The sequence below is a fragment of the Pseudoliparis swirei genome, chromosome 5 (genome assembly GCF_029220125.1).
Source record: "Pseudoliparis swirei isolate HS2019 ecotype Mariana Trench chromosome 5, NWPU_hadal_v1, whole genome shotgun sequence".
NCBI lineage: Eukaryota > Metazoa > Chordata > Actinopteri > Perciformes > Liparidae > Pseudoliparis > Pseudoliparis swirei.
The window spans coordinates 6,056,565-6,082,456 of record NC_079392.1 but is presented as its reverse complement, the minus strand read 5'-3'; the positions used below and the strand labels follow the sequence as shown (position 1 = coordinate 6,082,456).

Sequence of the window (25,892 nt, the reverse complement as noted above, 5' to 3'; positions counted from 1 at the left end):
TGTCTTGTTGTTGACCTTTGTTCCGTTGTTGATCTCCTCCTTGCATACCAGCTGGTTTATAAAGTAGCTCACAACATGGGCCCCTAAACACACTCAAAGTACACAATGTGTGTGACACAATCCTAGTACACACAGTGGCTGTCTGACACAGCACTATACAGTGTTGCCTTACATACACATGCTGAACCTAGCATTATTATTACCTATAAAAAGGCAGGCGTTATCTCTGGGCATTATCACGAATATGGGAACAGTGACACCTATAAGACATTTTGGATTAGACATGTAGATAATATAATTTTGCCGTCATGGGAGAACTTCAACTCTTCCTTTTTTTGTTATGTTTCATCGTCTGTAGGGCTGTAAAATAAATGTTGGGGATTGAGAAAAACGATCTTGAATATTTTTGTCCTATATCCTTTTATCTATATTTAATACACTTTATTAAGATAGGTTGTCATCAAGGTTTGTCCTTATCTTTTAGTAACTAATGCTTGTATGTACATTGTGTTGCTAATACTTGCTGTACTCTGTACTTCCAGTTTTGAATTTCAATTGTCATTGAGTTTTCCATTTTAAAGCATTTGTAGTTCTATGTATTTGTGTATGTATTTTATTCTATTTTAATGTTTTGTACTATCTGGACCTTGAGTCTGAAATAAAAATGTAATAGAATACTTTATAATGTAAGCCTTTGTAAAGATATAGTATGTACACTTTATAGAGTATATATATATATAGGTGTATATATATATTTATGTATATATGTGTATGTGTATATATATATATATATATATATATAAATACTGTACATTGCACATCACAGCTGTATTGACTTAGTTATTCTAAAGGAAATGTATGTGAGGCTAAGAGGCTGTGGGAAACACACACACACACACACACACACTTGAGGGATTTCTCATATCTTTGGCTGAGCTTTGTGTGACCAGTGGTCAGCCCCCTTCCTGTGAGTGTTTCCTGGAGCACATTGAACTCCCTCTGTAAGGAAGGAGAATCTGTTGAAGACACACACACACACACACACACACACACCCCATACACACACACACACATCGGCTCTCGTCACTCGTTTTTTGTTTCCTTGCCCCCCAGCTGGTGCGACCCTCCCCTCTTTCTCTCTTTCTGTGGCTCTCGTCGGCCCATACTCCCGTCCTCTCTCCTCCCGACCGGTCGTGAGCGTTGCTGGTCTGGTCTGGTCTGGTGAGCGATGTGTTGCTCCGTGGGTTTCGCCCGGTCTCTGGGTCTGGCCCTGCTGCCTCTGGCCCTCTGCTGCATCGTGTCCAACCTGCTGCTGCTGTTCCCCATGGGCGAGATCACCTACGTCCAGCAGGACCGCCTGGCCAGCTACATCTGGTACTTTGGTGGACTTGGGGGAGGGGGAGCACTGGTGAGTTCAAATGCTCGCATTTATGTTCTTATTAGATTTATGACACCTGGTTAGTCTCTCATTATATTTTTCTGGGATTTTGTTGTTGTCATCTTTGGTTAACTTTAGTGGTCTGGTGAACTTACTCCAAACATGCTGGTCCTCACATATTTTGCAGAAAGGACAACCACACAATAAAGTCTCATTATATTTATTATAATCGGACAACTTTCCTTTAACTTAATGCAGTCCAAAGTTACTTGAATAGTTATAACTTTATATGAGGTTTAAAATGTGTTTACCATCTTCACAAAAACAGTTTAATGTATATTTCTTATGCCAATCAATGATTAAAAAATATATATAATTTTTTTCTCTCTTTCTTCTGTGTAACCAGATTTTAGACCAATCCCTGATTTAAATGATAAATGAAATGAATTGTAATACCAGTTGCAGAAGTGTGAGTTTGGTGTACAGTCTTTGAAAAATATTGATTTATTATTTTTACTGTAAGTTTAGAATCTGTATTTATTGCAGGTTTTGGATATACATATTCTCATGGCATGACTGTTATTTTTTTTGAGCTGTTACTGAATGTTGTGGAACCGTAGAGGTCATGTGACCATTTTTAATCCGACTATGACTTCTGTATATATTTTCTGAACTGGTCACAAAGTTTATCATGTGTGAAATTGAATTATTTATGCCTGGCAGAACGAGGTTAAACCAGCTAAAGAATATGGATGTATTTTTTATCTGAGGTCACTGGTACCACGTGGTATAACTTATCACTTGTTTCATCAGAGAGAGAAACTAACAACTCATTTTTTTCCCCCAGAATATGATTAAATGCCAGTTGTTTTCATTCATAACCATTCAGCCTGAGTGTGTTTGCCGTTTCTCGTTGAGAACAATGGAGATCTGTTTGGATCCACAGTTAATGTGTCTGCTGCACGCTGCTGATCTGATGCTTCATGCTCCAACTGAGCTGAAAGGAGCTGTTCTTGGACTTAAAAAAAAAAGAGAAATAGAGGACAGATTGTATTTACCCAAACAAGATGAACCTTGTTGACCGGCAGAGACCTTGTGTTGAGTACACAAAGCTTTACTCTTTACAATGTTTAGATTCTTATTGATTTATTGTTGTATATATATATATATATATATAAATAAATACAAAATGCTCAGAACATTTTATTATGTGACTGTAACAGATACCATATTATATTTCCACTGGAACGTTAACACATGATGGAGCACATTTTCCATTTCCACTTTACCAGTAGGTTTTTAACTCATATCTGACTTACTCATGCAGAACAATTATGATTTCACAGCAAATGTATGCAGAAGTTTTGTGCAAATCTGTCAAAAACAAGAGGTTTAAAAAAAATCTTGTTCCTGCAGTTCCTCAATTTTAGAAAACCTTATTCATACACAAATTTATAGCATAATTACTGGGATGAACCAGCACATCAATTAAAGTTATGGCAAAAGGTCTTCACCACATGCTGTTAATGCCACTTAATGCAAATGTTTCACAGTAAAAGTGATGGGATCGTGTCCCTTGGACCGCTGATTGGTTCTTAATGTGAGCTGTGGAGGAAGTTTGTATTAACATCAAACAGCAGAACATGGGAATGGACAAGAAAACACGAAGATACATTTATATCAGAAGAATTTAGAAAGAACGGTCCTCTAGTAACAAGCCCTACTCAAGGTTTTAGGAAAAGCTAGTCTGTTCATGTTCTTGGGTCATCACTTTTTTTAGAAGATAGAACATTATCTTCATTTATGTTTTCTCTTTATTTGACAGAAATCTAGAGTCAAAGAGTAAATTGAACGCCTCTGACAGAAATCTATCTTTAGCTCCCTCCCTCCTTTCCTCTCCTCTCCCTCCCTCTTCACTTCTTTTTCCTTCTTTCTCCCGCTTCCTTTCCCGCTGTGCACTTCCCTCTGTTTTTTCAGTATCACTGCCTCAGCTCAAGGGGCAGGGCTTCAGGGGGACACTCAGGATGTGTGTGTGTGTGTGTGTGTGTGTGCGTGTGCGTAACCTTGGGAACTTCCCTCCCTCTGTCAGGATGTGATTTAAAGTCCTTGACCGTTGAGAGAGCGACAGCAGGAAAGAGGAGGAGAGGAAAAAGGGAGGGAGGGATAGTTAAAAAAACTACCCTGAAACAATTATATGTAGGATTACAATCATTTATCTTTCTCTCCCCTGGCTGTCCTCTTGCAGCCTCCCACACCACATGTCTGCTGATGCTTTAAATTGAAGAATTATATTGTCTCAACAATCAAATGCATTCTCATAAAAGATGGTCCTCAGAGGATGAGTCCTAATGATTTGTATGTAGTGCCAACAACAGGTCACTCCAGCATGCTAGCAGTCAGGATCTGGAGTTGTTGTGTCTTGTGTTTCCTGTTTTATTTTGAAGTCCCCGTCTCTCGTGTCCTCTGTTTCCCTGCACTTCCTGTCCCTGTGATTGTCTGCCTTGCCCCTGATTGTTTCCACCTGTGTCCAATCACCTGCACCTGTGTAATTAAACCCTGTTTGTCTCCAGTGTTGGTTCACACTGTTTAGATTATTTAGCGTTGTAGACCTGTTGTTTTGTTCTGAGTTAAGAAGATTAAAGTTTCTGTGGAACGGTGTTGGTGTTTTGGGTCCAATCAGCAGCATTGGCAACACCTGTGCAACATCTGTCTCTCTCTCTCTCCTAATTCAATTCAATTCATTTGAACTTTATTGGCATGAATGTTGTAACAACAGTATTGCCAAAGCATCAAGATACATTTAAACATTCAATTAATATGGATACAACTCTCTCTCTCTCTCTCTCTCTCTCTCTCTCTCTCTCTCTCTCCCTCCAACAGTTGAAAAAAAAAAGCCCTGTTCCCCCCGAAAAGCGCCACATCTCTTTCCTTTTTCATGGGTGGCGCGTGCTACATGCTATAGAAACACGTGCTAGCATTCTGTAGTACAGAGAGGCCGAAGAAGAGCTGAGTACTTCTTAGACCGTTGGATGTTGAGCCAAATCTAAAGTTTATGAGAGCAATATTAGGAGCAATACAGCGTCATGTTGCACACTTGTTTTTCTTGTTCTTTGGTTTATTTGATAAAGGGACAGTGCACATTATAAAAACATTTCTGTAGCTGCGCCAGTTATCCAAGAGGCTATTTTTCATCTGTAGTCCCGAAAAGGTGATTTAGTCTTTTAGGTGATGTCTATATGAACAATACTGCTTCTAACAAGGATGGTGATTGACAGGTGGGACACAACATGGGTCACGGGTTAAGGGGCTGTATGTGTACTTTATTTGCTGTGTAGAAAAGAAAGTCCTTGAATTTACTTTGACTTGTAGGGTTATAGTAATATTGGTGGTAATTTTACTGCTGGTCAAAAGTTTGGGGTCACCTGTTATGTTTTTCTTTTCCTTCAATGACTATTTTAGAGACAAAAAGAATATAATACAGACACTACATTTATTATTTACATTTGTAATAGTTTGGGCCCCAAAAGAAGAAGAAGAATAACTTAAATACAACTTTAGTGTTTAATCAAATACTGTAACTATTTCCCCACACATACACTTCATTTCTTTGAATTTGCAGAAGTGACCCAAGCTCAGGTGCATTTGGGCTCTCAATAATTAGTGGTGGGATTGAATAATTTTACTCTGTGATTTGTTTGTTAATATTTTGTCAATCTAATATTCATTGATTCCACACTAGCACTACCAGCCTTAGAAGAAATATTTTAAGAAATAGCTGTTAACACACATGTTAATATTCTTCTTCTTTTTTAACATACAATTTTGTGCACTTGGAAACGGGAATTTATTCCTATTTTAATCCACACTTTTTTTTCCTAAACTTCCTATTAATTTGACCAATGACTGGTGATTCCTTCTATTCTTATTCACCTGTTCCTCAGAGGGATCTTTTTTCACTTTCATACAAAATAACATATATTTGTAAAGAGGACTTTTTACAACCTAAAAGCATGACCCCAAACTTCTAGGTGGCAGTGTTCCCGTAACTTCTATCAAAGAAAATAAGAATACATCTACTTTAGCATCTATTTATATTCATATACTATACTAATTTATATTTATAACATTTAAATGTATCACTTCCTCTGATTTATAAATGATGAAAAATAAATGCTGCTGTTTTTAGCAATTGTGTGTATTCTGTGTTTCCAGATGCTGGTTCCAGCTGTGGTCTTCATCACTCTGGGGAAATGTAACTGTTGTTGGAATGAGAGTTTAATGGTAAGATAGCAATACCACTCAACATCTATGCTAAGCTAAGCCTGCATGTTAACCTCCAGGAGTAAAGGCATTGATGCTAAGCTAATGCTATCGAGAAGCCACATACTGTGCTCCTGCTGATTAGCACACTGCTTTTTGACATGTAATAAACAATTCCATGTATTTAAGGAAATCCTCAATTCCCAAACAGTTTCTCTGTAAACATATAACACATACTTTCTGTTTGCTACACACAGATCATTATTTCCTTTCCTATTTATTGGTTGTTTAGCCTTTTACCCATTGTAACTTTGAGTGTCCCCCATTTCACTGCCATTTTGTTGTTTTCTTTCTCACCACTTGGAGACAAATATTCAACAGTTGTCATTAAGCCGGCCGACACTGTGTCCTTATGAGGTGGAATGTTACTGCTAATCAACTTAAATAATTCGACAAGCGTCCCATTGTTACTCACCACTCAACAAAGTAAGCTTTGCTCACACCATTCAAGCCACATGCACAGCTGCAGTTATGTGTGTGTGTGTGCGTTTGCGTATGTGTGTGTGTCTCTATGGCAGCTGTTTCTGTATCTAATCTATGAAACGGATATAACTGTTTAGATTTATTTGGACAGGCAGCCACACATAGGGTCACACAAAGGCGTCCCAACACGTTCCTGTTCTTTGTTAACATCACTTTGTGTGTGTGTGTGTTGCGCTCCAGATGTGCGGGTCGGTGTTGGCAGCTGTGGTCGGCCTGGTGGGGTCCGCTTACTGTTTCGTCATGTCAGGATTTGCCTTGCTGCAGGGCCCGCAGTGCTTCACCTCGTTAGGATGGTCGTACCCCTTTGCAGACCAGGGGGGCAGGTACAGAGATGCTGTGTGTGTGTGTGTGTGTGTGTCTGTGTGTGTGTGTGTGGAATGGATTCATTAAAGCATTTAGTGGTCTCTGAAATAAAAAAAATAGTGAAAATCTTTATCACAATTTTCTAAAAACCCATAGTGATTAAATTGACAGACTTCAAATTGATAGAAAAGAAAATTAAAAAAGCTTATATTAATTGTTTCTTTCAAAAAAAGTTGTTTGATCAAAGAGTCAGCTCTTAAATACCAAAATACAGTCCAATTGTGTATTTTTTTAAATATCGGCTCAACTTAAAATGTCCCTGGTAAACAGATTAAACCTAAAACTGATTACAAACAACAATAAAAATGTCCAGTTTTCCCTTTTTCCTGTGGTAAATGTGACAATTTAGCAATTCAATTTCAATTCAGTTTATTTTCCATCGCCCAATATCACAAATTACAAATGTACCTCAGAGGGCTTTACAATCTGTACACGTACGACATCCCTGACCTTTGACCTCACATCGGATCAGGAAAAACTACCAATAAATTTAAAAAAAAAACTTTCACAGGGAAAAAGGTGAAGAAACCTTCAGGAGAGCAACAGAGGAGGATCCCTCTACAGGATGGAGAGAACAATAGATGTCATGTGACCAGAATGAAACATTACAGAGTTACATAAACACATTCAATGAATAAGAGAGTATATGAATAGTTCGTCGTAGGCATGGACCACGATCCGGAGGGGGGGGTAAGGGGGGGGACAAGCAGAGTTAATAATGTGCGATAAATTCATCCATAAGGAGAGAGAGAAGCGGAGCTATAGCTGCTCCTGTTGGTATACATACAAGTGTTGTCTGTGATCTCTCTCTCTCTGTCCCAGGTATCTCTTCCAACCAGAGACGTGGTCCCGGTGTCTGCAGCCGGTCCACATCGTGGAGTGGAACGTGACCCTGCTGTGTGTGTTACTGGGCCTGGCCGCGCTCGAGTTCATCGTCTGCCTCCTGCAGCTGGGCAGCGGTTTAGTGAACGCCGTGTGCCGGCCCTGCTGCTACAAGCAGGAGTACAGCCTCAACACGTAGACCCACCGGCACATGTGTGTCGTAGTACCCGCAGAGAGATACCAGTGCACACGGCGACAAAGCACACACACTCAACATGTATGCACACACACACACACACACACACACACACAGGACATTAATGGACATAATCGCATAAGTGGAAATTCTGCCCTGTTAAAGCGGCAACAATCACCATGCGCTCAATGATGATGATGATGATGATGATGATGAGCTATTCTGGTGCAGTAAGTCTCACCATTTAAAAAGCAACAGGTTATATTAGCCCATAATAATGTGTTTGAGTGTGTGTCCTGACTCCTCCATAGAAACTATTATAAACTAAAATAAGAAAGATAAAGTAGAGCATCCTTGATAATGACAATAATATTATTATGAATAATAACGGGAGATATATGGCAGAGGTTTCCCTTAAGTAACTAGCAGTGTGTGAACATTTCATGAGCCCTATATTTTGTTTACAAAAAAAAGAATATATAAAAAAACCGTTCTTAGACTTGAGTGACAATTATTCGCTTCATGAAATCTATATTCATAATGTCAGGGTTGCTCACTTTCTTTGTTATTATTATTGGCGGGATACTTTCTGTACCTTCAGAAACCCAACAACTACACTACCGCTTTATTATTGCTACAAGAGATGATATTACCCTTCAAGCCAATGTTATTAAACTAGGAGAATTAAGATGGCGCCCGCATATTGTTTGATAATAAACAAGCTTGTGTCCTTATTGGTGGTGTCCTTGCAACGAGAGATGCTCATTCAGATTATTAAGTTGGTTATCTCGATGAACCAGGAAGGAGTTGTTGTTGTTGTTGTTGTTGTTGTATACACTGATAGATCACTTAAGGATTACAAACAGATTTGTGTGTGTGTTTGTACATTTGTTTTTATTTTCAGAGCATTTTGTTGTAATTTGTTTTTCTTTGTGTCTATTGGAAGCCAGATCAGTGTAAACAGACATTTTATATATATTTTAGTGACATATTTATATAATGTTTGTATGTGCCGCCTTTAATAAAAAAATGACTTTCCATTTGAAGTATCCAGTGAGTCATTAAGTCAAAAACAGGTTCACTTTTCACAATTGGCACATTATTCTGTGTGTGTGTGTGCATGCTTGACTCATCATGACTTCTGTGGGGGAGGGTATTTGCAATATTTGAGAGGTCAACATCTAGCTTTGTGTGTGTGTGTGTGTGTGTGTGTGTTTGTGTGTGTTTTAATCAATTCCTGGACTGATGAAGAGTCTGTCCTGGAGTTTCCAGAATTATTGATCGATGTCAGGACTCTGAGTAGATGTTCATGCCCATTATTCATTTTAATATTCTCTGAGAGTATTTTCTTCATGTCCACGGTTTAATGTGAAAAAAAAGAATAATTGCATTTTAAACCTTAAAACAATGACACCCCAGCTTTGGTAGCAGAATTCCCCAGCTGTATAGCCTTTAGAGGTAGAACAAAGTACGTAAAATGAGTAAAACTGAATGATTAAACCGCCTAGCTCGGTTGGACTGGTGATGTGGATTCGGACAACCGAAAATCTAAGCAAGGGAATGAGATTTTTCGATGTCATTTTCAACCTCGCACTTAATATTAAAGAAAAAAAACAGGATTTTTGGATGCATTTCCACAAGCTGAGAAAATATCACCGACCGCGGTGCAGATCTGGCTCTGCTCTGTTATATTGTGACGATTATATGAGATATTCCGCATATATGATGTGAATGTAACTTAAATCTCATCTCTTCGTGGTTGGACCGTCGAATGTGGATGTTGCTAAGAAGAAAAATGTTCCGTTCTTACGCAACTCTTAACCTTCTGATCAAAAAGGGTGTCAGGGAGCTACCCTTCTCTTACCCCAGTGCCTCTGTGATAGGTCGTCTCATCGTCCGTTGGTCAGTGACCCAATCTGCCCCGGCCGCCTGACCCCAGCTGTCAGCTGAGGTCGTATAAAGACACACACAGAGAGTCTAAAGTCTCTCAGACGGACTGACTTACAGCTGTCAGCTGGTGGCACTGCTTTGTCTTCTTCATTCTCATCCTCTGGACCGCCGAAGAGAATTAAAGACCCCCGTCTTCCTCCTTTGCAGGTTATCAGTGTGGTCTTGCGGGAGGTGAAGGGGTCGGCGCTATACCTTTAAAAAAAATGCAGCAAGCGGGGTTAAGACGAGTGTTGCTGCTGTGTTGTGCAGCTGTGTGTGCGTCTGGGATGACGAGAGAATACTTCCTCAAGATAGAGGAGGTGTCTTGGAACTACGCCCCAAGTGGGATGAACATCATGCAAAACAAAACACTGCAGGAGGATGAGTGAGTATATTGTCTTGATTATGTTGGGGTGAGGCCAGTCAGCCTTTTTCTAAAGTTGCTCCAAAATACAACAGCAAGAATACTCCTCATTCGTACCAAGAAAAGAGGCCGTGTCTCTCCTGTAATGGCCTGCCTTTAAGTTAAAAATAAATCATCATTTTTGTGATTTTTAGATTTTTTATTTGCAACATATTAATCGTATCAAAGAATAAGTCAATGTCACCACATGTAGTAAATAGTTTCCTTTGGAGAATGATTTTTTTTAAATGAATTTTTAAGTGTTTTATATGCAATTGCTTTTACATTTTTACTTTTATCCATTAAACCAATTGCACATTTTTTATTTAAACTATTTATTTGTATATTTGTTAACCTCTCAGCATGCTTTAAACAAAACAAAAACCTCAAAAATATAATCTTAAATAAATGCATAAATTCCTTTATTCACACATATACAACACACACGTGCAGAATTAAGCAAGTAAATAAAACTGGCCAAGTCCATAAGCAGTGTGTTTGTGTGGGTAAAAAAAGGCTGATGATCGTTAGTCATCGTTAATGTGATGAGTAACACCTGTGCTTTCCCTACAATCACAAATCAAAATGTCTCATGTAAAAAGGCCTATATCAGACAATTATTATTTAAATTCTTTATTTTATTTGTATTTAATTATTTTTAATGCAATCTATTCCTTATTATTCTTATTTCCCCTCTTCTTTTAGAATCTTTTTATTTTCTTGGAATAAGCGCCATTTGATGTTTGTTGTTCTTCGTGTGTTGTACACTAGCTGAATATCACGTGTACCAAGACATGCAATTGAAAAATTAAAAAAGAAAGTGACTATGAAAATACATATTGTTATGTTGTTTAAAACTAGCTAAATAAAGAGAAAGAAAAGGCCTAATCAGCAAGAGACTACACATATATGTTTAAGCATCTATCTTATGATTATTGTGTTTCTTTCAGTAGCTTTAGCCAATCACAGGATTTTTTTATATTTTAACTGTAACCCATAATAATCCTTGTTCTCTCTCTCTCCGTAGAGAAGCCTCAGTCTTTTTAAAGAGAGGCCCCCAGCGTATTGGCTCCACCTACAAGAAGGCTGTGTATAAGCAGTACACCGACGCCACCTTCAGGACGGAGGTGATGAAGGCGGAGTGGATGGGCCTCCTGGGACCCCTGTTGATGGTTGAGGTGGGGGACACGGTGTTTGTCCACCTGAAGAACGCGGCGACCAGACCTTTCAGCATCCACGCACATGGACTGAACTACACCAAGGGCAATGAGGGTCAGTGACACATTTTTTCCCCTATTCCATTTATTTTATATCGCCCAATATCACGAATTTGCCTCTGAGGGCTTTACAATCTGTACACGTACGACATCCCTGACCTTTGACCTCGCATCGGATGAGGAAAAACTTCCAAGAAATAGAAAAAAAACTTTCACGGGGGGAAAAAGTGAAGAACCCTTCAAGAGAGCAACAGAGGAGGATCCCTCTCCAGGATGGACAGAACAATAGATGTCATGTGACCAGAATGAAGCGTTACAGAGTTACATAAACACATTCAATGAATATGACAGAATGTATGAATAGTTCAACCGCGATCCAGACCGACACGATCCATGAGACAGAAGGAGGTAGGAGGGGTTGGGCGGGGGCCATCATCAGAGCCATGGCAGGGGGCATCAGACCCAGCCAGGTCCAATGGACCCTATGAGACGTGAAGTCACAACGACTAATGCATTGATGTGCAGGCTGAACACACTGATAGATGTGTGACCTTGTGTGTGACCTTGTACCTGTCTCTCTTCCAGGAGCCCTTTACCCAGACGGTACCGGTCCAGAACTGAAGCGTGACGACTCGGTGGATCCGGGTAGAGGATTCACGTACCATTGGACCGTCCCAGAGAGCCACGGCCCAACAGCAGAGGACAGCAACTGCCTGACCAGATTCTACCACTCCCATATTAACGCCCCAAAAGACATCAACTCAGGACTGATAGGACCCCTTATTGTCTGTAAGAGAGGTACTGGAACCTTCTTAAACTTCTAGTATCGAGGGGTTGGAACTTAAATACATTTATTTAGGTGCTGTAGTATTTTCAGGTACTTGTGCTTTAGTTTCCATTACACTTTAGTTTCCATTACACTTCAGCGGGAAATGTTGTACATACACTAATGAATGTAATTTGGCTGAATATTTTACTATACTTTAAAAACATATCCCTATCAATACGTCTCTACCGATAGGCTGAATTGAAAACCTACAAGGCCCAAAACATAAACAATTAATTTGTCACTATCAACTGAACAATTTGTAACTAATTGTCCAAATGAAACTCGATTCTTGTCAAATCTTTGAGATCAGCTTTTATTATATTTCAAATATACTTAAAATACAAAAAAAATGTAATTTAAGTGAACTATCGGCATTTATATTAGCCCATACACAGTCATGTACTTACATTGTACTAAGTATACTTTAAATTGTTCCAATTAAGCACAAAAAAATACACTTCCAATAGTACTTAAATACTATTTAATCCAAACTTAAATATATTAAGTACAAAATGAGTTTTTCCAAAATAACACACTTTAATTATGTTGAGGCTTAAGTATACTCAAGGATGCTAAGATTAAATATACTTAGCGCACTTATTTTTTCACCTGGGAAAACACAAAAGCAGCATCCAAAATAATAAGAAGTTAACTGAGAAGTTAGTTTTTTCTACATTAATGCACGTTAACCCAACTGGTCCTCTCTCCTCTCCTCTGTAGGAACTCTGGACCTCCATGGAGACAGCTCAGGGGACTATCTGTACGCGCTGCTCTTCATGGTGCTGGATGAGAACTTCAGCTGGTACCTGGACGACAACGTCAGGGCGTACATCTCCGCTCCTGCCAGCGGCCTGAAGGACGACGAGGATTTCATCGAGAGCAACAAAATGCACAGTAAGCTGCACCATCCACATACACATACATATAAACACATATACATATATATATACACATATATATATATGTATATATACACATATATACACATATACTGTATATACATATACACACATATATATATACATATATATATACACATATATGTATCTACATATATACATATATATATATACACATATATATATTCACATATATGTATATACATATATATACATATATATACACATATATATACACATACACTATATATATACATATATATACATATATATATACATATATATATATTTATACACATACAAATACGTTTAACTCTTGAGTGGATTGCAGGTATAAATGGTTTTCTGTATGGTAACCTTCATGGACTGAGCATGTGCCAAGGCAACAAGATCCACTGGCATATGATTGGCTTAGGCAATGAGGTACATTTTGTATTTTTTTTATATCATTATTATTGTTGTTAAAAGTTGTATTAATTACTTTTATTTGAATGTACTGCCGCTTATGTTTGTGTTTGAATGAATTGTGTTTTACAAAGCTTTATAACCTATTAGTGACTTTGGGTTGTCTTAATTCAATCTCAGTAAACAATACGGCGGTGGTCATTGCAGACCCACCTTGCGGAGACCTAAACAAGCACCTGGTCTCAGCCCAGTTTAAATGTACTTCCTCTACAACAGGTGGACATGCATTCAGTTCATTTCCACGGCCAGATCCTGACCACTCAGAACCACCACACGGACACAGTCAGTCTGTTCCCGGCCTCCAGCGCCACAGCTGAAATGGTGGCGGACAACCCTGGACACTGGCTGCTGACGTGCAGCGTCAATGACCATTTGATGGGTGAGCCGACGCCCTCGAAATCCTGATTTGGATTCAAGCGAGACCTTTCGTCACCCAGTTGGATGAATGAATGCATTTTCTTCTTATTTGTTTGTGAGTTTTGTGTTCTGTGGTTTTGTGTTTTTGTACCAGCTGGTATGCAGGCGATATTCGAGATCAAGAAGTGTTTCCCCAACGTACACAAGCCGGTACCACACGGTGAGCTCAGACCCTTCTTCATCGCTGCTGAAGAGGAAGTCTGGGACTACGCTCCTACGCCACCAACTGATGGGTTAGTGACCGCACACACCCACACACACATACTCGTCTTCCTCCTTTGTGGGGCCTGAACTTATTTTACCCAATTGTGGGTAAATCTATTGCATAAATATCACTTAAATTGATGAAAATACCAAACTTTTTTGCTTGTGTTATTTTTTTGTGTCGCTTTGTGGGGCTCCGTTTCTAGTATTCACAACTTGTGCGGCCCATTTTCACACACACACATACACACACACAGGTCCAGGCATGATTCTGTAAGAGACCTGTTAAGCATTTCTAATCTATTTCTGTGTGTGTGTGTGTGTGTGTAGGGAAGCAGAAATGTTTGTAACCAAAAGTCAAAACCGTATTGGAAGCCGGTATAAGAAGGTTCGCTATGTGGAATACACTGACGTTACCTTCACAACAAAGATGCTACGCAGCCCAGAAGAGCAACACCTTGGAATTCTGGGTAATTCACGCTGGGCAGGGGTCGGTTGCACTTCTTTTTCAGAGTCACAGATGCTCTGGAGGAACACACGTAAACTAATATTAATACAGACACAATTTCTACATCTCGATAATACGGTAATAATTATATGTCTTCCAAGTTAAAACTTGCCACACACAACTGGACTGTAACTAACACTTATTACAATTAATCATCCGATTACTTTTTGTTTTATCATTCATCACAAGTTCATAAACATTTTTAAATGACTTGTCAAGTCCAACCAACTAGCATAAACAAACAAAGATATTTGACAGATACAATGACAGAAAGCATAGAAAATGCTTCAAGAAAAATCTTCTGACCTTCTCGCCTTGTTTTAGTTGAAGCTATCAAAGCTCTTCATTCTTATTTCGGACATTCTTCCTTCATCAATTTGCCAGTTTCAACAATAATTTCTGAAATACACTACCGTTCAAAAGTTTGGGGTCATCCAGACAATTTTGTGTCTTCCATGAAAACTCACTTTTATTTATCAAATGAATTGAAAATTGAATAGAAAATATAGTCAAGACATTGACAAGGTTAGAAATAATGATTAATATTTGAAGTATTCATTTTGTTCTTCAAACTTCAAGCTCAAAGGAAGGCCAGTTGTATAGCTTATATCACCAGCATAACTGTTTTCAGCTGTGCTAACATAATTGCACAAGGGTTTTCTAATCAGACATTAGTCTTCTAAGGCGATTATCAAACACAATGTACCATTAGAACACTGGAGTGATCGTTGATGGAAATGGGCCTCTCTACACCTATGGAGATATTTCATTAGAAACCAGACGTTTCCACCTTGAATAGTCATTTACCACATTAACAATGCATAGTGTGTATTTTTGAGTAATGTTATCTTTATTGAAAAAACAGTGCTTTCCTTTGAAAAAGAAAGACATTTCTAAGTGACCCCAAACTTTTGAACGGTAGTGTATGTTGGCAGGATCTTGTTAACGCGATGAGATCCATCCCATCTCATGCTCCGTACTTCTGAATGTGTGCTTGTGTCTCCAGGTCCGGTGCTGCGAGCGGAGGAGAAGGACACCATCAGGGTGGTGTTCAAGAACAAAGCCAGCCGCCCTTACAGCATGCAGCCACACGGGGTTCAGTACAGAATCGAACAGGACGGGACGCTCTATCACAACGAAATGGAAGGTTGGTCCGAGCCCATGCACTCACGCTGTTATCAATGCGCTGCGTTACACATCAAACATTCCTCATCTTGTTTTATGTCTCCATCTTTTCCTCCTCAGAGTCCTACACAGCGAAGAAACTGCGGGAGTTAAGGAGGGAACCAAGTGAGCTAAAAACCCGAATTATCACAGCGCAATTAAGTCAACAGGCACATTAACAATATCATCATTATAATATTTGCCTTTTTTATTATTCAGGAGTGGTGACCCCTTCTCCAGCTGCTCTCGTCCTACCTGGGACAACGCACACCTATGAATGGATGGTGCCATTGGCTGCTGGTCCAGTCCAAGGGGAGGCCGACTGCCTGACCTATCTGTACTACTCCGGAGTGGACCCTGTTAAAGACTCTCAGTCTGGTCTGGTTGGACCGCTCCTCGTCTGTCGTCCTGGTTCACTGAAAAAGGGAATACAAGTAAGAAGAGAGCGTCGGGAACACAACTTGTGTTTGATCAGGCGACATCCCATTGAACCTGGTGTTTTTAGGGTTGATTTGTGAGTTTACGTGGACCTACATCTGATACCTATCTCGCTTGTGGCAAGAAGGATGGAGGTTAGCATCAATGGAGGTCACAATTAGACCCCTTTCCTCCTTCTTCTGTTCAATTTAAATTCAATTACATTTGTTTTGTATAGCCCGATATCACAAATGACTAATTTTCCTCAGAGGGCTTTACAAGCTGTACAGATACGACATCCCTGACCTTTGACCTCACATCGGATCAGGAAAAACTACCAAGAAATAGGGAAAAAAACTCTCAGCTCTCAGAATGAGCCGTACCCAATACAAAACATTCAATTCAATTACAATTCTTTTTTTTTTGTAGAGCCCGAAATCAAAAATTACTAATTTGCCTCAGTGGGCTTTACAATCTGTACACATACGACATCCCTGACCTTTGACCCTCACATTGGATCAGGAAAAACGCCCAAAGAATTGCAAAAAAATACTTTCACAGGGAAAAAAGGGAAGAAACCTTCAGGAGAGCAACAGAGGAGGATCCCTCTCCAGGATGGACAGAAGCAATAGATGTCATGTGACCAGAAGGAAGAATTACAGAGTTACATAAACACATGCAATGAATATGACGTCTCTCTTCTCCTCACGTAGAAAAACTATAACAAAGAGTTCCACCTCATGGCCACGATATTTGATGAGAACCTGAGCTGGTATCTGGACGACAACATTAAGTCCCTCACCCCTGCCGGCCAGAGGTCGGCCGTTAACAAGAACGACGAGGGCTTTATTGAAAGCAACAAGATGCACGGTTTGTAGGAGACACACACACTCTGGAGTGATGAGCTCAAACGGGATATCAAACCATCAATGGTAAAGAAGCTGAGCTGAGTTGCCAGTGATCCGTGTGTGAGAGCGTTTGTGTGTCTTTCTCTTTTAGCAATCAACGGCTTTGTGTATAGGAACCTCCCAGGCCTGACCATGTGTAAGGGGGATAAGGTAACGTGGCACGTGTCGGGACTGGGTTCGGAGACGGACATCATCAGCCTCTACTTCCAGGGAAACCGCTTCATCTACCGCCAGAACAGACGAGACACCATCAGCATCTTCCCTCACATCTCACGCACTGTCACTATGGAGCCAGACAGCATGGGTATCTCTCTCTCTCTCTCTCTCTCTCTCGCACACACAATTCTACTTTTAAGTAAGGTTTTTTCATATTGCACTTATCACAGAAAAAGGGGTCACAAAGTGCAGTAAAGTAGTCAATTAAATAAGGGCCAAAACATGTCAACAGTTAAGGGCAAAGTACAATACACAGTAATAGATGGTGCTTTAAAAAAACACAATAAAACAAATAAGAAAAATAAATAAACAAAAAAGATTAAAAAGCAGGCCATAGAATATGTGATTTTACCAAATGCCAGTGTAAACAGGTATGTTTTGAGATGGTGTTTAAATGTGTCACCTCTCAGGTCGTGAATCGTTTTTTGAGTGCTGTAAACTGGAAAAATATCAGTGTTATTGGATAAATATCACTGTAAAGTAATACAAATTAATAAAGTTATACAAAATAAAAAAGTAATAAAAAGAAGTAAAAAAAGTAAAAAAGTAATAAAAAATGTAAAAGTAATTAAAAAGTAAAAAAGTAAATATAAATATCTTCATTTGTGAAATTGATTTAATTAAATGTATCAAGCCATATTTAAATGTGTCACCTCTAAGAAGGGCTTGAATCGTTTTTTGAGTGCTGTAACTGGAGAAATATCACTGTTATTGGATCAATATCACTGTAAAATAATACAAATTAATAAAGTAATGAAAAGTAAAAAGGTAATAATAAGAAGAAAAAAGGAAAAAATTAATAAAAAGTAATTAGAAAGTAAAATTAATAAACAGTATTTAAAAAGTAAAAAAAGTATAAAAATAATGAAAAGTACAAAAGTAATGAAAAAGTACAAAAGTAATAAAAAAGTAAAAAAATAATAAAAAGTACAAAAGTAATAAAAAAGTACAAAAGTAATACAAAAGTAATAAAAAAGTAAAAAAGTAATGAGAAAGTACAAAAGTAATAAAAGTACAAATGTAATACAAAAGTACAAAAGTAATAAAAAAGTACAAAAGTAATAAAGAATACAAAAGCAATGAAAAAGTACAAAAGTAATAAAAGTACGAACGTAATAAAAAGTACGAAAGTAATGACAAGTACAAAAGTAATGAAAAAGTAATAAAAAGTATGAAAGTAATAAAAGTTATAAAAAGTTATAAAAAAGTTATAAAAAGTTATAAAAAAGTTACAAAAAGTTAAAAAGTTATAAAAAAGTGATACAAAGTTAAAAAGTTATAAAGTTATAAAACAGTTATAAAAAAAGTTATAAAAAGTTATAAAAAAGTTATAAAGTTATAAAAAAGTTATAAAAAGTTATAAAAAGTTATAAAAAAGTTACAAAAAGTTATAAAGTTATAAAAAGTTATAAAAAAGTGATACAAAGTTAAAAAGTTATTAAAAAGTAGCGAGGTTCACTCTAAACTACTATTAAAAACAAATGCAGTTACTCACCAAGTAATTTTGTTGGTATGAGCAGGGGTGCACATAACTGGTACGCAGGTACGCATGCGCGAAAATAATCAACAATGCATAATGCCACTTGTGTTACTTCGCGCCTTTGCGTACTTGACCGATCTGATATTGATCGTCTCTAACCAGCAGCATGTCACTCTGTCACTCTGTCACCCCCCACCTCCCCCTCAACAACTCTTCTCGGCTCGCACGCGGCAGAGCTCCGATGCCGGTGCGCGCATCGCTCACCCGTGATGCGCGCACACAGGTGAGCACACTCTCACTACCACCCCCCCCCCGTAGGTGGACGTCACAAAAGCTGACGCTACATATGGAGTGAGTACCAAACACCATCTCCCAGTAACTCACTGAAAAAGTTATGTGCACCCCTGGGTATGAGTCCGCGTTAATCTGACTGCATCTGGTCAGGTCACAGTCAGGAGAAAAGGCTGAAAGACGACTAAGTGCGAGATTTGGCACATGTGCAAAGGGTAGTCCCCAATTAAACACATTTATTTTACATTCATATGCACACCATCTAACCTAAATATATCTAATAAATGAAAGTATTCCTACATTTTGTTTTACACCCATTAAATATAAATATCTTCATTTGTGTGATTGATTTAATTAAATGTATCGAAACACATTTAAATGATACAATTGAATCTGAAAACGTTTTTTAAATTTTGATCACACAATTCAAACAGAATGAGGATATACAATGTTTGTGTGTTGGTGTGTGTGTGTGTGTGTGTAAAAACCCACTAATTTGAAACCTCAGGTGCTCTGGGTAATTATTGAGCTCGACATGTACGTTGTTGTATTAGTGAACACTGATAGTTGTGTTTGTTTTCAGGTGAGTTTGAAGTGGTGTCAGCCACGGTGAACCATTACCGCGGTGGGATGAGAGCCAACTACACGGTAGAGAAGTGCAGCATGTTTCAGCGTCAGAGTGAGATTATGTTCCACTCCAAAACCTACTACATCGCCGCCATGGAGATGGACTGGGACTACTCTCCAAACCGCACCTGGGAAGCTGAGATGTTCCGCGGTCAGCAGAGGTACAGCACTGCACACCAATTATTTTACCTTAAAACGTCAAAGGCGTGACCCGACCGACTCTGCCATGCGATTGGTTTAGACTTGCTGTCATGAATGCTTGGTTTCGGTATGTGGAGAGAGGTCGGTTAGGGTTAGGCTAATAATATTAGGCTAAGCCAATCGGAGGCAGAGTAGGGTGGATCATGCTTTCATCCAACATAGGAAACAAATATTGCAAACTGCACATGAAAATAGTTGCTTGAAAAATATTGGAACTTCGTCGGACAGTTTGCGGCATGATTGGCCGCCAAAGATAAATGACAGTGGAAACCAGGCACTCCCTATATATACATTCATGCAGTCTATTTTATTTATATAAATATTATATACAACTTGAAGGATAAGATATGTGTTGATTCTGCAACCATTTCTCATTGTCCACACAACAAACATGAATGAGCCATATTGTTGCTCTGGGTGGGATGGTACTTCATTACACACACACACACACACACACACACACACTAGAATATCACGAGTCTTGTAATTTTTAAAACGTCTCTATTTACTATTTCCTTGGACATTTAAAGAGTCAGGCACAAACATATGTGCATGCAAATGGTAGTGAATGCTTTAAACACATCCACATGAGGTTATTGCACCATGGTAAACACACACACACACACACACACACAATATGACAAACACTGACCAACTCTCATTTAATCCTCTGCAACATAAGTCCTCTCTCTCTCCCTGTGCAGCCCTGCTTCGGTCTTCCTGGACCAGCAGGGTGGGTTCATAGGATCCATTTACAAGAAGGTGGTCTACCGCCAGTTCACCAATAACAAGTTCACCAAGCAAATGGAAAGAGCAGCTGATATGGAACACCTCGGCATTATGGGTAGGCTCTCAGAAATACACGAACTGTGATCGTGATATAAAAACCATAAATGTGTGACACGCCTGATCGGTCCTGCCCTTCTTCCAGGTCCGATGATTCTCGCTAATGTGGGAGACAAGGTGACGATGGTCTTTAAAAACATGGCGTCCAGGCCTTATTCCATCCACGCACATGGAGTCAAGACAAACAACCCAGAAGTTCACCTCACCCAACCAGGTAAAGACCGGCAGACTATCAGACTATGCTTCATTTTATTTGTACATTTATTTCCTTATTACTGTGTAACTTTCGGAGAATATCCAAAGGACTCTGCACATGTTTTAGTTTCCCTCAGGACTCTAATAGTTAACTGTGTAACTTTTCTTCACAAAGTATGTTATTCAATATGTAAAAAAATTATATTTCTCCCAGGTGAGACTCACTCCTATCACTGGTACGTGACAAAGAATACAGGACCAACCCCGGAGCAGGAGGCGTGCTCTGTGTCAGCATACTACTCCACTTCTGATGTCGCCAAGGTACGGCACACACACACATAATTGGTCCCCACGGCTTCAGTGATATGTAATTTGGTGGACCCCACGAGGATATAAAAACACACACACACACAAAACCACACACTCAGGCATTCACACACTCTTGTTGTCTCTCCGCCTCCCAGGACCTGTACAGCGGTCTGATTGGTCCGTTGGTGATCTGTCGTCGTAGCTGGGGCAGGTGAGTGTCTCTGCATCATATCCTGCAGCATGTACAATGTGTGCTTGTGTGATTTCAGGCGATGATGAGGCCGATATGAAAAAAATTGTTCTGCATCACACAACAATATTTTATAGAATATTATATATAGAGTGTTAATGTACAGCTCTTTATAAACTGTGTATTCTTCCAGGAGTTTCGGTGTGAAAAAGGAAGTGGAAGAGTTTGCGCTGCTTTTTTTGGTTTTTGATGAGAATGAAAGTTGGTAAGTGGATAACCTGAAAACTCAATGTGAACTTTTTAGAAAATTGGTAGTTTGTTACGTCAGTTTACTTCATAGTATCTAAAAAAAGTATTAATTAATAAGGGTCCCACCTCATATCCTCATCCTATTATGAGTATATTGTTCAAACCCTCTCTGTGGTGTTCATATCTTTCTGCAGCAATGCAAAGCAGATCATCTTCTGTGTATTTATTGTACAATGTTTGGCAAACTATTACTGTTAATATCTGTATTATTATTTCAGGTATCTGGATGAAAATATCAGGACCCACATCAGGAACCCTCATGCAAATTTGAAGGATGACGAAACCTTTATAGAGAGCAACAAGATGCATGGTGAGATAAACACACACAGCAAATAAACGGCATCATTTTGACCGACGGGATGACATTTTTTTGTTACTTTAGACGTAAAAAACAAAGTCTTTTACCTTAATGTCTTTCCAATGTGTTTGTTTGTGTGTTTTTTTCTGTGTATGCAGCCATTAATGGTTATATGTATGGAAATCTGAATGGTTTAAACATGGTGGAGGGTACTAAGGTGTACTGGTACCTACTGGGAATGGGCAATGAAGTGGACGTGCACACCGCACACTGGCACGGACACAGTGTGGAATATAAGGTATATAAGACAAACACACAGGCTTGTCTACACAGTCACATATGCAAACTGATACACACACACACACACCAAATATTGTTTTGCTCTTTCTCTCCAGCTGGGTGGAGGTCCTCATCGTACTGATGTGTATGAGCTGTTTCCAGCAACTTTCCAGGTAAATCCGTACTTTACTTCAACAGATTTTAATTTGTCTTATATATTCACACGTTAGGGAAACTTCTAGGGATCAGTGTTGTAAAAAGTTATTATTCATGATCCATTGCCTTGTAAAAATCTTAATCTGGACCAGTAATATCTTTAAAATATATTTTCTTAAAGAAGGTTACAGAATGAATAAAGACATGCAAAATAAGGAATAAAGATTAAGATTCAATAAATGTTTTCAGCACTTTAAGACAAGGAATATATATATATATAACAATACCTGCTGCAAATAAATACGAAACATATATGTATATAAATATATACATATGTTTCTTATTTATTTACTGTGCTGCAAATACATACGAAACATATATATATATATATATATATATATATGTATGTATGTATATATACTGTATATATATATATGCTGTAATTGTGTTGCACTGTGCTGCAAATGAATACAAAACATATATATGTATATAAATATATATGCTTCGTATTTATTTGTATATACATACATATATATATATAAATATATATATATATATATATATATATACATACAGGGGTGCACATAACTTTTTCAGTGAGTTACTCAGGTGAGTACCGGGAGATGGTGTTTGGTACTCACTCCACGCGCGAGCCGAGAAGAGTTGTTGAGGGGGGGGGGGACAGAGTGACAGAGTGACATGCTGCTGGTTAGAGACGATCAATATCAGATCGGTCAAGTACGCAAAGGCGCAAAGTAACACAAGTGGCATTTCGCATTGTTGATTATTTTCACGCATGCGTACCTGCGTACCAGTTATGTGCACCCCTGCTGATACCAACAAAATTACTTGGTTAGTAACTGTATTTGTTTTTAATAGTAGTTTAGAGTGAACCTCGCTACTGTATTACTTTTTCCCTTCTTATTATTAGTTTATTACTTCTTTTTACTTGTTTATTAACTTTTCCAACTTTTTAATTTTGTATAACTTTTTATAACTTCTATAACTTAAAAATTTTTTATATAACTTTTACTTTTGATTACTTTTTTATTGCTTTATTCATTTGTATTACTTTTTGAAACTTTTTTCTAACTTTTTAACTTTGTATAACTTTTTAATAACTTGTTAACTTTTTATAACTTTTTAATAACTTTTTAACTTTTTATAACTTTTTTATAACTTTTTAATAACTTTTAAACTTTTTATAACTTTTAAACTTTTTTATAACTTTTAAACTTTTTATAACTTTTTAATAACTTTTTATAACTTTTGTAAAACTTTTTAACTTTTTATAACTTTTTAATAACTAACTTTTTATAACTTTTTTATAACTTTTTAACTTTTTATAACTTTTTAATAACTAACTTTTTATAACTTTTTTTTAACTTTTAACTTTTTATAACTTTTTAATAACTTTTTAACTTTTTACAACTTTTTTATAACTAACTTTTTAATAACTAACTTTTTAATAACTTTTTAATAACTTTTGTAAAACTTTTTAACTTTTTATAACTTTGTAACTTTTTATAACTTTTGTAAAACTTTTTAACTTTTCATAACTTTTTTATTACTTTTTAAGTTTGTATTATATTTAACTTTTTTATAACTTTTATACTTTTTCATTACTTTTGTACTTGTCATTACTTTTGTACTTTTTTATTACGTTTGTACTTTTATTACTTTTGTACTTTCTCATTACTTTTGTACTTTTTATTAAAATTTTACTTTTGTATTACTTTAGTACTTTTATTACTTTTTTATTACTTTTATACTTTTTATTACTTTTGTACTTTTTTATTACTTTTGTACTTTTTCATTACTTCTGTACTTTCTAATTACTTTTTATATATTTTTTCCTTTTTATCTTCTTTTTATTACCTTTTTACTTTTCATTACTCTATTAATTTGTATTATTTTACCGTGATATTGATCCAATAACATTGATATTGTTCCAGTTACAGCACTCAAAAAACAATTCAAGCCCTTCTTAGAGGTGACACATTTAAATATGGCTTGATACATTTAATTAAATCAATTTCACAAATGAAGATATTTATATTTAATGGGTGTAAAACAAAATGTAGGAATATTTTCATTTATTAGATATATTTAGGTTAGATGGTGCGCGCCGGCATCGGAGCTCTGCCGCGCGCGAGCCGAGAAGAGTTGTTGTGCACCCCTGTATATATACACATATATATATATATATTTAACACACTTTAAATGTTAAATTAGAACATTTAGCATCAGTTAGTTAGAGGACAACTGGACTCTGTTTACTTGACAGTGCTGTCGAACATGAATAAAAATGAAACTTGTGACTCGCGTGACGTTCCCATCCTCTCCCTGTGCAGACAGTAAAGATGCGTGCTGAGTTTCCTGGTACTTGGCTGCTCCACTGCCACGTCACTGACCACGTTAAAGGTGGCATGGAGGCGGTGTATACTGTTACTGAGAAACGTAAGGAAACAAGTTGGACATACATTCAGGCTAGAAGTAAAAGTAATGTGTCACAATATGTACGTGCTGTGCATAGAGTAATATGTTTGTTTCTCATCCACAGCAAAGAAGAAGGGAATCTTTGGCTGAACAGTTGAACTTGAAAGAATAGAAGACAAGCGGACACAACCTTACACTTTATTTCATTACACAATTTACTCAACGCATCAAAAGCATCTTAATGTGAATGGTCTCTTGTGCAAAACTTAGATAATTGTAACTCAAAATAAACATCACAATGTCAGAAATGTTATAATGAAATATGCATTTTTGTAATTGTCGAACTGTGTTGATATTTTTTCAAATAATACAGTACTTCAGTAAGAATACATTTAAAAAATAAAGACAAATGTTAACCTTATAAATGAATTAACCCTCCTGTTACCTTCAAATTTCCTAACATATTTTACCCTTGGGGTCAATTTGACCACAGCAATTAAAGCCTCCAGAAAATTATTAGAATTAATATTGTTTCTCAAGTTTAAGTGTCACTTTACGTTTGTTTGTTGACTACCTAAATAGCCCTTTAAATAAATAAAAAGGTTGATATTTACCTTCGCATTGAAAATGCCGGAAGGTTATGTTTTGATCGCCGTGTATTTATTTATTTATTTGTATGCGTGTTATTCGCAAATCTCAAAAAGTATTGAACCGAATCGCATGAAATTTGGTGGGATGATTGTTTATTATCCGGGGACCAGTTGATTAGATTTTGGGATCGATCGGGTCAAAGGTCAAAGGTCAAAGGTCATGAACAGGTCAAAATCTTTCGCAGAACTCAAAAAGTATTTAACCGAATCGCATGAAATTTAGTGGGATGATTGTTTATTATCCGGGGACCAGTTGATTAGATTTTGGGATCGATCGGGTCAAAGGTCAAAGGTCATGAACAGGTCAAAATCTTTCACAGAACTCAAAAAGTATTGAACCGAATCGCATGAAATTTGGTGGGATGATTGTTTATTATCCGGGGACCAGTTGATTAGATTTTGGGATCGATCGGGTCAAAGGTCAAAGGTCATGAACAGGTCAAAATCTTTCGCAGAACTCAAAAAGTATTGAACCGAATCGCAT

The 25,892-nt window shown here is 37.6% G+C and overlaps 2 protein-coding genes across 2 annotated transcripts; both read left to right on the top strand.

Annotated features, from left to right (window-relative positions):
- Window positions 1-1,067: 1,067 nt before the first annotated feature.
- Window positions 1,068-8,600, top strand: tm4sf18 (transmembrane 4 L six family member 18). Its single transcript, XM_056414414.1, has 4 exons — window positions 1,068-1,408; window positions 5,591-5,659; window positions 6,362-6,504; window positions 7,367-8,600. The coding sequence occupies exons 1-4, from the start codon at window positions 1,229-1,231 to the stop codon at window positions 7,563-7,565; spliced, it is 591 nt and encodes a 196-aa protein (XP_056270389.1). The 5' UTR covers window positions 1,068-1,228; the 3' UTR covers window positions 7,566-8,600.
- Window positions 8,601-9,559: 959 nt separating this feature from the next.
- cp (ceruloplasmin) lies at window positions 9,560-25,399 on the top strand. The gene is made up of 24 exons (XM_056414413.1): window positions 9,560-9,876; window positions 10,922-11,166; window positions 11,697-11,909; window positions 12,661-12,834; window positions 13,171-13,262; window positions 13,521-13,683; window positions 13,816-13,954; window positions 14,256-14,395; window positions 15,440-15,580; window positions 15,679-15,723; window positions 15,817-16,031; window positions 16,728-16,884; window positions 17,014-17,226; window positions 19,493-19,697; window positions 20,442-20,581; window positions 20,669-20,797; window positions 20,993-21,099; window positions 21,243-21,298; window positions 21,471-21,542; window positions 21,805-21,896; window positions 22,043-22,182; window positions 22,280-22,336; window positions 24,674-24,779; window positions 24,883-25,399. The coding sequence occupies exons 1-24, from the start codon at window positions 9,716-9,718 to the stop codon at window positions 24,906-24,908; spliced, it is 3,228 nt and encodes a 1,075-aa protein (XP_056270388.1). The 5' UTR covers window positions 9,560-9,715; the 3' UTR covers window positions 24,909-25,399.
- Window positions 25,400-25,892: the final 493 nt, after the last annotated feature.

Coding starts and splice junctions, on each gene's coding strand:
- tm4sf18 (XM_056414414.1), top strand. CDS start 1,229: ATGTGTTGCTCCGTGGGTTTCGCCCGGTCTCTGGGTCTGGCCCTGCTG. Junction 1,409..5,590: donor TTGGGGGAGGGGGAGCACTG/GTGAGTTCAAAT, acceptor CTGTGTTTCCAG/ATGCTGGTTCCAGCTGTGGT. Junction 6,505..7,366: donor TTTGCAGACCAGGGGGGCAG/GTACAGAGATGC, acceptor TCTCTGTCCCAG/GTATCTCTTCCAACCAGAGA.
- cp (XM_056414413.1), top strand. CDS start 9,716: ATGCAGCAAGCGGGGTTAAGACGAGTGTTGCTGCTGTGTTGTGCAGCT. Junction 13,684..13,815: donor CGTCAATGACCATTTGATGG/GTGAGCCGACGC, acceptor TTTTTGTACCAG/CTGGTATGCAGGCGATATTC. Junction 14,396..15,439: donor GCAACACCTTGGAATTCTGG/GTAATTCACGCT, acceptor TTGTGTCTCCAG/GTCCGGTGCTGCGAGCGGAG.